The sequence below is a fragment of the Typopeltis vanoorti genome, chromosome 18 (assembly GCF_054136105.1).
Source record: "Typopeltis vanoorti isolate ZY-2024b chromosome 18, IOZ_Tvanoo_1.0, whole genome shotgun sequence".
In the NCBI taxonomy this organism is placed as follows: domain Eukaryota; kingdom Metazoa; phylum Arthropoda; class Arachnida; order Uropygi; family Thelyphonidae; genus Typopeltis; species Typopeltis vanoorti.
Genome location: NC_143566.1, coordinates 27,221,473 through 27,235,545, shown reverse-complemented (window position 1 = coordinate 27,235,545; position 14,073 = coordinate 27,221,473). Strand labels below are relative to the sequence as shown.

At 35.1% G+C, this 14,073-nt stretch overlaps 1 protein-coding gene across 1 annotated transcript in view; it reads left to right on the top strand.

The window, feature by feature from the left end:
• Window positions 1-14,073, top strand: part of LOC150096566 (AP-1 complex subunit gamma-1-like) — a 449,674-nt gene that overhangs the window by 406,204 nt on the left and 29,397 nt on the right. The window contains exon 21 of the mRNA XM_090408538.1: window positions 6,112-6,210. Coding sequence (XP_090264664.1) covers window positions 6,112-6,210 — 99 coding nt within the window. The remainder of the gene's footprint in view (window positions 1-6,111; window positions 6,211-14,073) is intronic.

Genomic DNA, 14,073 nt, shown 5'->3' with positions numbered 1-14,073 from the left:
ATGAGACTTGGATTCACCAATGCACACCAGAATAATCCAAACAGCAGTCAAAACAGTGGATAGAAACCAGTTGTTCAGCATCAAAGAAGACAAAGTTGATTCCATCTGCAAGAAAGTTCATGGCATCAGTGTTTTGGGATGCTAAAGGGGCATTTTGTTTATTAATTATCTTGAAAAGGGTAAAACAATAACTGAGGAATATTATTCCGATCTTTTAACCAGACTAGACAAAAAAATTCGTGAGAAAAGACCCAGTTTGCAGAATGAAAAAAAAATCATCTTTCATCAGGACAACACACCTGCCCACAGAGGTGTTTCAGACTTCTATCTCTAACTGAGATGATTGCAGCTGTAGAGGGATATTTTGCAGATCTTACTGAGAACCACTACAGGGACGGGATAATGGTGCTGGAGCATCGCTGGAATAAATGTATTAGTCTTAAGGGAAATAATTTTGAAATTATAAATTCGTTTTTCATTGTTAGGCTGATAACTTTTCAGACCACCCTCATATATGAGAGATACTAATTATCTGGTTGTGGATAAACTTCCAGTCTTATATATTTTGTTCATAAAAATGAAAGTGCCATTGTCTCAGTTAATTCTTGGGTAGTGATACTTTAACTACTTTGAGGCCTGACTGCAATGTCTAGCCATGCCTCAAAATAATGGAATTTATTAGCTTCTTGCTCTGTTCACAATATGAAGTTGTCATAGATCAGTTGCTGACAAGTAATGATGTGAGAAGATTATTATGTACTGTTAATATTGTCATCACTGCTAATGATGATACCAATAATGAAGCCAGTCTTAGCAATAACAGTTAAGTTGAAAACATGTCTGCAGAAGTAAATTCTTTCCACCCTTCATGGCATCTCCTCCTTGAAGTGATAAAGAGGCTTGTTTGTGTGCTGACCTCAAGAGATGCCAGTAGCTAAACTACTGGTAGTCTCTCTCTCTAGCAGGACTAGTCAAGAAGTAGGTGACAGACTGAGATATCCAGGTTCACCAGGTTGGGAGAAACGTTTTCACCAGATAGAAATGACAGGTTATGACTAGTCAAGGATATACCTAATCTTTTATCTTTATCCTTGACTAGTCATAACAGCAGAAGTAGTTAGTTGGAATGTAAAAAAAGTATATGCATTGGAATTAATAAAACAACTAGAAATCAGAAATATTAATATAGCAGTGATAACAGAAACAAAATAAAAGTTGAAAAGAACAAAAAACATAGATGATTATAACATGTAGCCATTTTAATTAATAATAAATAGAAAAATAAAATATAAAAATCTAAAGTGTATTTTTGTATTTTACTATGCCCCCCCCCCCAAAAAAAAAAGGAAGGAGAAAAGAAGATTCTGAATTTTATGAGGATCTACAAAAACATCTAAATAAATGCAATAAAAACAATTCAATATTGATAGCAAGAGGTCTTAGTGCTAGAGTTGAAATAATCTGCCATTACTTTTGCATTTTCTATTATTTAAAGATGACTGATCCTTTTTTTTTTTAATAAAAAAAAATAAATAAATATACCTTTGCAGAGTAGTAAAGGAATAAGAAATATAATTGCTTATATCATACTAATCATAAACATAAGACATGCACATGTTTACAGAAGAAATGAAGTCTATCATTATTTAGTAGTTTCTAAAATGGAAGTATTAACCAAATGGAGAAAAATAAACATAACAAGTAGTATTATTATTATTATTTGACACCTCCAAGGAGTCCAAAGACTCATCGAGGGAGAGTGTGCCAACAGCATTGAACGATTGATCCCCTTCCAACTACTAACCGCGCTCAAACTTACTTAACTGAGTCATTAGTAGCAGAGGCTCTACCAATCGACATTGTATATTTACACCTTTGAGTAATTCAAATATACAAACCAAATATAGCATTCTCCTTCATTATTGTTTTCTAATATATCTTTAAACAAACATGTTATCCCCCAATCTATGCAGATTTGGTTACAATTAATCGATAAATAAAAGTATTCAAAGTTATCCTATAATTAATGTCATCGAACCAATTAATATGAGCATTGATGTGTTATGCACTCTTAAAATTTTTATACATCGATAAAAATGCAATCATATGGTCAAATTAACGTGCATTTTGTAGTGTGGGTTGCATAAGCCAAACTACAGCACACTCAACCGAAATGGGCATGCAAAGCCACTGATATATATATATATATATATATATATATATATATATATATATATATATATATATATATATATAGAAGAGAATTTATGAAAGGCAAGAAATATCTAGTAAAATATTTAGGAAATTAAATAACAAAGAAAGAGATAAGAGAAACAAAAGAAATATAACAAATTATAGTATGATCCATATCTCTCAATTGAAAATAACAATGCTGAAATCAGTACAGATCAGGAAGTAATCTGTACTGTAGATGCATGAAGATTACAAAGAGTGGGTGAAGAAGGTGGTAAAGATGCAGAAGTGCAGTATGAGCAGCATTCAACTAATGAGGCCAAGAAAAAAAATCCCAGAGAGTTATTTTGATACATGGCTAGTAAAAGAAGGAATGATTATGAAAGGATGATACTGGTTGGTGAAAATGATAAACTAATAACCACTGCAGGGGATGTAGTTGAGATATTACATGAGCAGTTGATAAAGGTATTTCATCCTCATGAATGTGACAAAATGCAGAACTTGAATGCAGTGGGAAGAGTGAAGTAAAGAATGATGTTGAGTGAGGTATATATGAAGAACTGAGTGAACTTGATGTTGGTAAGGTTGTAAGGCATGATGATGATATACACTGCTTAGAAAGAAGTCAACGGACACTATAGTGTGAGGAACAAATGGCCGTGGTGCTCACCTTAATAAGATGATGGGCTTCCTTTCACTGCAGTAACTGTATCAGCCCTGCAGGGCATACTTTCCACAAGTATATAGTAGCATTCAATGGGAATTTTGGACCATTCTTCTTGTAGGCATGTAATGTGGTCCTGGACTGTTGTGGGGCAGGCATCCCTTGACTGCCTGATGCTCCAGTTCACTCTACTGTTAAGTAGGGTTGAGATCATAGCTCTATGGAGGCCAGTCAAGTGTGGTGATGTTCATGTCCACAAGCCGTGCAGTTACAGCAGCAACCTTATGACATGGTGCATTTTCTTGCTGAAAGAGACAGTGGTTAGTTCCATAGAATTGCCACAAAGTAGGAAGCATTGCATTGCTCAGAATGTTCAGATACCTCTCAAAATTCAATTCAGGGTGCCACAAACAGAGGTTCAAGGCCAAACCAGGAATCATCACTGGACCATACCATCACACTGCCACCTCTAAATTTCATAGTTGGGGTTACATAAGAGACGTTGACCGGGCATCCGCCACACCCATTCATCTGCTCGGTAGAGGATGTAGTATGATTTGTCACTATAACACAGCTTTCCAGGCTTCCACGTCTCACAGTACATGCTCTTTGCACTGCTGAAGATGATGCTGCATGTTGGTTCGGGTGATGTGGGGCATGCATATTGCGGTCATATCATGGAAACTCATTTTGAGAGTCTTGGTTCTGAATGTTTTTGTGCAGATTCATTTTCCAGTTGATGTCCAGAACTCTGCATTCAATGTGTCAGCCAACAAATGGCAGTGTTTACATATTATCCTTTGGAGCACTTTGTGGTCACGTTTGTGTGGTGGGTCATAAACTGGATAGCACTTGTAGTTACTCCCTGCACTTCCATCTCAGTATGGTATCACTGATTGTTGATCTGGGATGGCCGAATTTGTCAACAATTTGCCAAAGAGAGAGAGAGAGAGAGATAGGCATGCAATATGGCATGCTATCACAATGTCTCTTTGAAACTGTTAGTTTTCTTCTCACAGCCATTTCACTCAAACACAATTGCACTAACTTGGGGAGCATTACATTCCCAAATTTATACTGGCTACAAGTGCATGACTTGTTACATAGATGATGTAATCCTGTAGGCAAGATGATGCATCTTGCCCACAGGATTGTCTGTTGACTTCTTTCCAGGCAGTGTATATATCACCATGTGTTATGGCATCGTATTACAATGCCTCTTTGAAACTGTCAGTTCCCTTCTCACAGCCATTTCACACAGACACAGTTGCACTAACTTGGGAGCATCGCATTTCCCAATTTATACTGGCTACAAGTACATGACTCATGACATGGCATGATGCATCTTTCCCACATAATATAATAAATTTAGTTTAATCCTTTATCCATGTGTGAGCAAACAAAGTTTGCGCCTGAAAGTATCTTCAGGACTGGGGTAAGGTGGCAACTCCTATAGGTAGAGATGACCTGCTAATGCTTCTGCCTGGTATCTCCACTTGGGCCTGGCTCCCACTGAAGAGACCTCAATAAAGGTCAAAACTAGTCTGGGTTGTGGCCCTTCCCTTAATGCATAACATTAGACATATCTGCAAGGAGATGTGTTTTGCATTATGGGAGATACTAAGATAGGAGTGTTGGTAGCTTGCTCCACCTTTGCAAGGAGTGCCCTGGTGTTGTACCACCTTACCCCAGTCCTGAAGATACTTTCAGGTGCAAACTTTGTTTGCTCACACTTGGATAAAGGATTAAACTAAATTTATTATACTCTAACCAAGTGAAAAATAAACTTTCAACATCTTTCCCACAGGAGTGTCCATTGATTTCTTTCCAAATACCGTATATATCGGGTTTTGAGACATGGTCTTGGATGTTAGCAGCATTGATGTACTTTTTTATTATTTGTCTTACATCGAGATTGGTTCCAAAGAAGTTGATTAAGAGCAAAATTGTTAAAAGGAGACAATAAGACTGAGGCTTCATATAAGTCATGCCATCTTGTGTGTCTGAAGTGTGGTTAAAGTAGTACTCAAGAGGTTAGTGAGGACCAATATTCATAATTAGGTTGATAACAGCAACATAGACAGCATGAGTTTGCTAATGGAAGATTGTAGTTTAGCAGTGTACTTACATATCACAACAAATTAACAAATGTATTGGCAAAGGAGATGCATAGACTGTGTTATATTTAGATTTTGTAAATGTATTTAATAGATTGTGACATTGGATTGGAGATGAACTCTGTGATAGATATCAGCAAGTGATGTATGGTAGGACATTATCACAGAAGAAGAGTTATTATAAAAGTGAAATATCAACATCAAAGGCACAAATAAGTCTCGCTATCCAATTCCTCATTGTTATGTTTGTCCACATCACTCTAATATTGCCTGCCGTTCAAGAAGATTCACATGTTTGTTGTTGAATAATATAGCTACTCTTTTCTTTCCCTGATCATTATTGCTGAATGTAACATCCTGTACTGGTTATTTAGAAGGATCTGACATTTTTGTCTTGGTTTTGGTAACACCAATTATATCGGCCTGGTATTTCTCTATTTCTTCTGCAACTTCTGCTTCTTTTCCATTGATTCCTCTTACACTGATTTTGCCTATGTTGAATTCTACTGACAGTGATTTGGAGTTTGTTTCATTTGCTGACTTTTCACTGTTTAATCAGATGATGCCCTGGTTCTGCTAGTTTGAAATTCCATCATATTGTATCATAAATTTTTTTTTTTTGGTTTAAGCTAATACATAATACAGTTTGGTCAACTAAGTTCCATAATGCTAGCCTGTCATTCATTCAATATCCAGGTAGATACCTACTAACAGGATGCACCATGATAAAGTGAGGATTGGACATCAGGTTAGAATCTCTAGTTGGTTCTGCACATTCCTTAAAAGGTTATGTGGAGTTCTCTTCCCACGTATTGAGCTTTGGCAAGCACTTAAGCAAGGCCACCTTTTCCCATTCCCATTATCAGTGACTTTATATTTGTTCTGAGTAATAACTGCAATGTTAATAACATCATTATTGTATATTTTATACCAATCAAATAAATCGACTAGTATGATATGTAATTGATTGTGTTATACATATATAAGATGGATGCCAATTTATTTGATTGTGTGATGTTTCTTATAATGAATATTTGGAATTATTTTAATACTACATATTGAACTTTTCTGCAGATTCATTCTCAGTTTTAAATATATTTTTATCACTTCATTTTCTTTTCTACCTTATTTCAGACATTCCAGTTACAACTTCTTCCACCATCTGGTACCGTAATACCAGCTGCAAATTCTGGAGGAATCAAACAGACCATTAAAGTTATTAATCCACACAAGGTAACAGTAATGTGCTTTTCAATTATTTATTAGTTAGTTTTATTGCATTTTGACATAATTTATAAACCACTTATTTCTCTCTCTCTTTTTTGTCTGCATATTCATTGTTTAGTTTGAGTTTTGCACATCATCATCATCAAATTCCTGATATATACCCTCAAAGGGTGTACAGGATATGATAGTATTACATGAAAAATTTACATCATTATAGTTCGCCCACCGTTTGTAGATCTCTCCTTGACATTTTGCGAAGAATAGTCGATTCATGCTGAAGGGGAGAAAGAAATGAAGGATGTATGAATTGGTCGCCAACATGTGAAATCACGTGCTTTCTTGTCTGTCGCTGTACTAGTACTAGCTTGATTTTTGTTGTTCGCTTTTTTGCATTATTTTTTTATTATTAATTTGTATGATGGATCCAGTACAGTCAACAAGTTCTGTTGTTAAACGTTTCAGTAGCTCTTGCAAAAGAATATTGAATAATGTGCTGACATTCTGTGAAAAAGAATCGTCTCCTTGTTCCCCTTTCTCAAGTCATAAAACATGCAAGTGCAATTGCGGGTGTATCGGGGTCGACTGTTAAAAGAATTCATACTGAATCAAAAGGTGAAGGTAAGCCAAAATTTAAATCTCCTAAAAAAAAAAGTGCCAGAGTAAAGAAAACCATCGAAACCACAGCTTTGAATGATTTTGATGTAGACATTATAAGAAGAACTATTCACGAATTTTACGTGGTCAAGAAAAGAGTGCCAACTGTTCCAAAATCGATTCCTGTGCTTAAAGAAAAAATTAATTTTCCTTGGAAAAGAGAAACTTTAAGAAAAATACTTCATGAAATTGGATTTTGTTTTAAAAAGTCCCAGAATAAAAGGAAACTTATCATGGAGCAAAGTGACATTGTTTTATCTAGAACGCAGTATTTGAGAGCAATAAGACGTTTCAGGGAGGAAAAAAAATCGATTGTGTATCTAGATGAAACATGGATTGATAGTAATTTAAATTAGGGAAAATGTTGGCAGTCTAAAGAAGAATGTGAAGTGCTACAAACCGGAAATACCTCGCTGCGCATAATAATTTTGTGTGCGGGTGGAGAAATGGGTTTTTTACTGAATTCAAACTTGCTATACAAAGCCAATTACCATAGGCAAATGAATTCTACGATCTTCGAAAAGTGGGCAGAAGAAAAACTAATTCCAAACCTTCTTAAAAATGCTGTTGTTATAATTGATAACGCTTCATATCACTCTATTCGATCAAAAAGTTCCAAATTGGTCTAATAAGAAGCAAGTTCTTATGGATTGGCTCTCTGCAAATAACATTTCTCATTTCCCCAGATATGCAAAAAATTGAATTGCCTGATTTGGTCAAGAGAAACTCGCCCACAACTAAACTATTTAAATTCAACACGATGCTCAAAGAGCATGGATTTCTAGCTTTGAGGCTACCACCGTATCATTGCGATATTAATACTATTGAGTATGTTTGGGCAGAAGTGAAAAGTTTCATTCGCCATTGCAATGTAACTAGAGATATTGACATGTTGAAACTTAGAACAGGCGATTGAAAGTATTACAGTTCAAAACTGGGGAAAATATTGCTTTCATGTCACCTCATTGGAAAATATGTATTGGGACAGAGACAGAATTATCGAAGAATTATGCGAACCTTTGGTGATCAGTTTAAGTGAAAGTGATGGCGATTCGGACACCGATTCAGGTGACTATAAAGATTATAAGGATTTGATAATGGTATTTTTTTCCAACCTTTTTTTGCATGGGTTTGTTAAAAGAGTCGCAACAAGTCATAAATAATTAATCAGTTTAGGACATTAAAGTGTCTCAGTTCTCTCAACTGTGTTTGGAATATCTAAGTTCATTTGAAAAAATTTCTGTTTTTCTGTATAATTATTTTTATTTTATAGAAAACTTTCTTAAAAATATACTTAGTTAAATTTTTGTTTTATGTTACCCTTTTTTAATTTTGTTAATACTCTACGTACATTTTTCCAACTGTTATACAAGCAAAATAGTTACACTTTAAAAACTACAATGTTCATAAAAGAAAAGCTAAATTTTCCGACCTGTAATAATAAACAAACACATCCCAGAAGATTACCCTATTATCGGAATGGATTCTCCTTTTTCTGAGATGCGCAGAAGTGTCGAGGGACCTCTAATCGTGGGCACACTATACTAACTGCCTATCTACAAATTTCCTCCAAACAGTCTGTTACCTGTCAAAATTCCAATATTATCACAGGTCTTATATTTCTGTCTTCTAAGGCACTTTTTACTGTATCAATCCACCTATATCTTGGTCTTCCTCAGGGTCTTTTTTCCTGCCAGCCTGGTAGTGAACACTTCTTTTGCTAATCTTTCCTCTAATCGGTGGGCAAACTATACTAACTTCCTATCTATAAATTTCTTCCAAACAGTGTTACCTGTCAAAACTCCAATATTATCACGGGCCTTATATTTCTGTCTTCTAAGGCACTTTTTACTGTATCAATCCACCTATATCTTGGTCTTCCTCTGGGTCTTTTTTCCTGCCAACCTGGTATTGAACACTTGTTTTGCTAATCTTTCCTCTCCCATTCTGTTTAAGTGACTATACCAACTGAGATTAGCTCTGCTAATGCTTTCCTGGATGCTGACAATATCGAGTTCTTTCCTAATATCCTCATTTTTAATATAATATTTTGCTTCGATGCCATCTGTTCATGCCCCTAATCTTTCTCAAGACTCTCATATCTGCAGTCTCTATTCTTTGGTCAAATGTTTTACTACTAACCCAGCTCTCAGATCCATAAGTTAAAATTGGTTCAAACACTGTCTTGTATACAGCTAAATTTAGTGTTTTGACTAATTTCTCTCGTATTCCATATAAATTTATTCAGTAGACTTCCTACCATACCAGCTTTGTTGATTCTGTTGTCTTTTCCATATTTAACTTACCATCTTCACTAAAAATCGTGCCTAAGTAGTTTAAATTTTTTACTTGTTCTGTAAGTTCTCCATTCACAATGTAATTGATATTTTCAATTGTTGTGCCTATTTTCATTATCTTTGTTTTTTGTAATGCTGACATTCATACCATATCTATTACAACAGTTATTCAATTTAGTCATGGAATCTTGCAGACTTGTAGCTGATTTATTTAGAAGTATAACATCATCCACATAAAGCAAAGAGCTGAGATTAACACCTTCAATTTTGATATCAGGTTTAATACCACTTTCCTTCATAATGTGATCCATATAAATAATGAATAAGCGAGGGGATAATGTACATCCTCATCTGATACTAGATTTAACATCAAACCATCTTCCTGTACTTCCTTCAATTCTATCTGCTGACTTACAACTTAAACAAAGACTAAGTATTGCGTGATATAATGCCCCATTGATACCATATAACTGTAGCGTTTGGAATAGTTTCTCTCTTGGCACCTTGTCATATGCATTTTCCAGATCTACAAAACTTAAATACAGACCTTTGTTATATTCCTATGATTTCTCAACTATCTGTCGTAAAGTGAAAATCTGATCCCGACAACCTCTATTTGGCCTGAATCCAGCTTGTTCTTCACCAAGCTTTTCTTCCACAATCTTTCTCAACCATTTCTCAAGTACACCTGCATATATCTTACCAAGAACACTCAGTAATGAAATGCCTCTGTAATTCTCACATTCAGTTTTATTTCCCTTTTAATATATGGGTACTATGAGAGTTCTACTCCAATCATCTGGAATTCATCCCTCTGTCCAGGCTTTCTGAACTATGCAGTGCAGCCACTGTAAGACTCTTATACCACCATACTTCAGCATTTCTGGTCAAATATCATCTACTCCTGCTGCCTTTCCACAATTCAGGCTTTTGATGGCTTTTTCTACTTCAAGTATGGATATGTATTCCTGACTGCATGCCTGGTCAGTGTTTCTTACCACTGTGCTTGTTTCATTTAGCAGTTTTTCAAAGTAATTACTCCATACTTCAAGGATATCTTTTTTTTCTCCTGTTTTCATGTCACCTTTATCATCTCTAATTTGTTTTGCAGCACTCTTTCCTCCATTTCTGAGCTTCTTCAACAACCTCCAGAATATCTTGGTACCTTCTTGATATTTATTTTCTATGTTCATGCCAAAGTCCTCCCATGACTTTTGTTTAGCTAGTTTTACACAATGTTTAGCTTTCTTACATTTGTCTCTGTATTCTCTATGAGCACAAGCTGACTTATTTGTCAGGAACTTTTGATATGATTTCTTCTTTTCCTTCACTGCCTCTTTAACTTCCTGTGTCCACCATGGAGTTCTGATTTTTCTATCCTTGCAGACAATCTCACCACATGCCTCTCTGGCTGAATCAATCAGTGTTTCCTTCAGGGCTTGCCACTGAATCTTCAAAGTTTGGTTCCTGCTCTTAAACTGTTTCATTTTTTCTTGAATAATATTTGTGTATTTTAGTTTACAGTTCACATCTGAGAGCTGCTCAACTTTTATTCTCTTTAAAACTTTCTTACATGTTCTTCTTTTCAATAAGAAATTCAATTTTATCCTGCTCAAGACTAAATGGTGATCACTTCCAATTTCAAATCCTCTGTACACTCTGGTGTCCTGCACCATTGGGAATACCATAGTCAATGTGACTTTTCTTATTCCTTGCCTCTTCTCTCCATGTGAATTTGTGCACATTTTTATGTTGGAACATGGTATTAGTAATAACCAGTCCATGTCCTGAGCAGAAATCCAACAGGTATTTGCCATTATTATTAGCTTTCCTCTTTTCTCCAAATTTTCCCAAAATATTTTTGTATGACTACAATTATTTCCTACTCTGCTATTTAGATCCCCAACAAGGACAAACTTTTTGTTTTTCGTTGTGTCAGTTGCTTTCTCTAAAGCCTCAAAAAATTCCTTGCCTTCTACCTTAGTAGAACCTTCTGTAGGACCATAGGTACAAATAAGTCTCATTGTCCAGTTCTCCATTCTGATATTTGCCCACATCACTCTACTTGAGACTGCCTGCCATTCAATATGGATACTCCTTCTTTTCCTTGATTATCATTGCCTGAATATAACATTTTGTATTTATTGCTCAGAAAGATCTCATCAGTTTTTGTCTTTTTTGTTTCAGTCACCCCTATTATGTCGATCTGGTAATTATCTAATTCCTCAGCTAATTCCATTTCTTTGCCATTCAGGCTTCTTATGTTGATAATACCGATCTTTTACTCTGGTGATGTTGAGTTGGAGTAAGTTTTAGGATTTGTTCCAGTAGCTGACTTTTTGCTGTTTACCCTGGTTCCCTGGCGAAAAGAATGTGGGCCTTGTTTAACCGGGTGATGCCCCAGCCGGCATGAAACTCTATCATGTTGTACCATCATTTGAAATTTTGGTTTAAGCCAATAAGAATACAATTTGGTCGGCTAAATCCCAAATTACCAGCCCATCTTCGTCTGTTCAGTATCCAGATAGATACCTAACAGGGTGCACCACGAGAAGGTGAGGATTGGACATTAGGTCAGAAGCCCTGGTCGGTTCTTCGCATTCCTTTGAAGGCTATGTGGAGGTCTCCTCTCAGTTATATAGCTATGCCCCTTAAACACCCTGAGTTTTACACTAATACTGAAATAAACATTTTTAATGTCATTCCTTTCCTCCCTCAAGAAATATAACATATATGATAGTCCACCACCACTAACTACTATCTTTATTCTCCAGTCTGATTAGAGCCTGGATAATATGATAATGTTACTCTCTCTATTCTGTATGCTAAATTTCTTTTGAACATTGTCTTTTATGCTGTTTTTATTTAAACATCTTCTGCAAGTATATAGCAAAAATTTCTAACAGAATTTCATGTGTTTCTGTAGTGTAGTAACTCTATAGTTTCAGCAATACTTTACACATATACAAAACATTAGCTTAGTGTTTTAAAAACATTCAAATAAGATCCTATTTTTGTTTGTATTTAGGATATTATGTTAGTTTGGTATATACAGGGGTATCTTGCTAATCCGAACTAATAAAAACTGTGCTCGTTTGGATTAGCAAATTTTCCCCAAGAGACAAGAATAACTAGAGTTTAAAATAAAAATAATCAGATTCTAATGGTACATCAATTTAATTCTGTAAATGAATGAAGTAACTGAGGGAAAAAAAACTACTGTGCTGTAATGTAAAACTTAAAATATAATACAGTACACAACTTTATTTTGGTAAAAAATGTAGTTTGTATGTACCTATATTGTTGAGGATTCTGACATAACTTAATTTGCATAAAAAATATCACTTTCTTGTACACAACACAAAAAAAGTTTTTTATTTCTTTGTAAAAAGTCGCTGATTTTATTTTGCTTCTTGGAAGCTAAACTTTTTTCGAATGCTTCTTGGAGCTGCAAGCAATAAAATTTTTTGGAGTGGCGTATGTATCATTCTGCTTAGCCCATTCTCTACACATATTAAAACTGTCAACTGCCTCTTCATGTTTTACTTTTTTTCTTCGAGTTCTTTATCATCATCATCGTCTTCTAATTCAATCTGCATCGTCATTTATAATTTCAGCATCTGATTTGATTTCGAATTCACTTTCGGTTGTACCTGTAATCCATTCCGTAACATCTGTTTGTGAAATTTCAACATCTGGATTTATATTTTTTACCAAATTATGCACGTTTTGAATTTCCTCTTTTGGTGTATCACCGAAGTTATCTTGGTAAATTCTTGAAGGGCACAGTTTTTTCCATGACGCTCGAATTGCTTCAGGTTCAACAGCTTCCCAAGCAAATGTGAACACACAATAAATCAAAAAAAAAAGGCCTATGGTATAACCGTACAATCGACAGTATGAAAAAACTGTATTGTAATAATAATAAAATAAATAATAACAGTTAAAATAATAATTATTAAAAAAAATAACAGTACACAAAATAATAATACGTATTAAATAAAACTTTTTTTGTTTCAAATAGCATTTCGGATTAGTGAGATAACACTATTTAATTTCCTAATTTTTTATTGTGGCTTTTGAGGATAATAAGCAGCAAGGTTATTTTTATTATTATTACATGACACCTTCAGGGAGTCCAAAGACTCGTCGAGGGAGGGTACCTATTCTACAACTCTGTCTCCACTGCATCATCTACACCAATGCCATCTGCTGCCCACCACCACTGGTGTTTTTGCAGACAATCACAAACATCCATGCTCACAGCAGGATTCGAACCTACAGCCTTTTGTCTGGAGAACGGATATGCTAACCACTTGGTCAATCAGGCCAGCAAACTGGCAAATTCTAAAACCTAAGTGGAATTTGTTAGAAGTTTTTCCACTTGGTTATTCTATGAATTAAAGATGCCATGAAATTATACTCTTGGTTTAATCCTTTATCCAAGTGTAAGCAAACAAACTTTGCTCTTGAAGTAATTTCAGGACTGGCAACTGGTATATAGAAGCTGACTTCACATCACTTGCCTTATTATCTCATAATACAAAGCACATATCCTTACGAACATGTAGAATGCAATGCATTATGGGAAGGGGTCACTACCCAAACCACTTTCAACCTTTATTGAGGTCTCATCAGTAGGAGTCAGACCCAGAAGTGAGGTTAGGTTAGGGTCACACTTATTCATTTTAATCATATAATGTATATCACGTGAATGATGTACATGTGAAGTTTTCTGATGAAAATATTCCTGGCTTGGGGCTTTATTTCTCATGTCTGATTTCCCTCTTGGTAATATGCATTTATTCATCTGGCAACTCACTATAATATTAGTTATTCTGTTTTATATATACGAGGTTGGTCTGAAAAGTTCTTGGTCTAACAATGAAAAAACAAATTTATAATTTCAAAATTATTT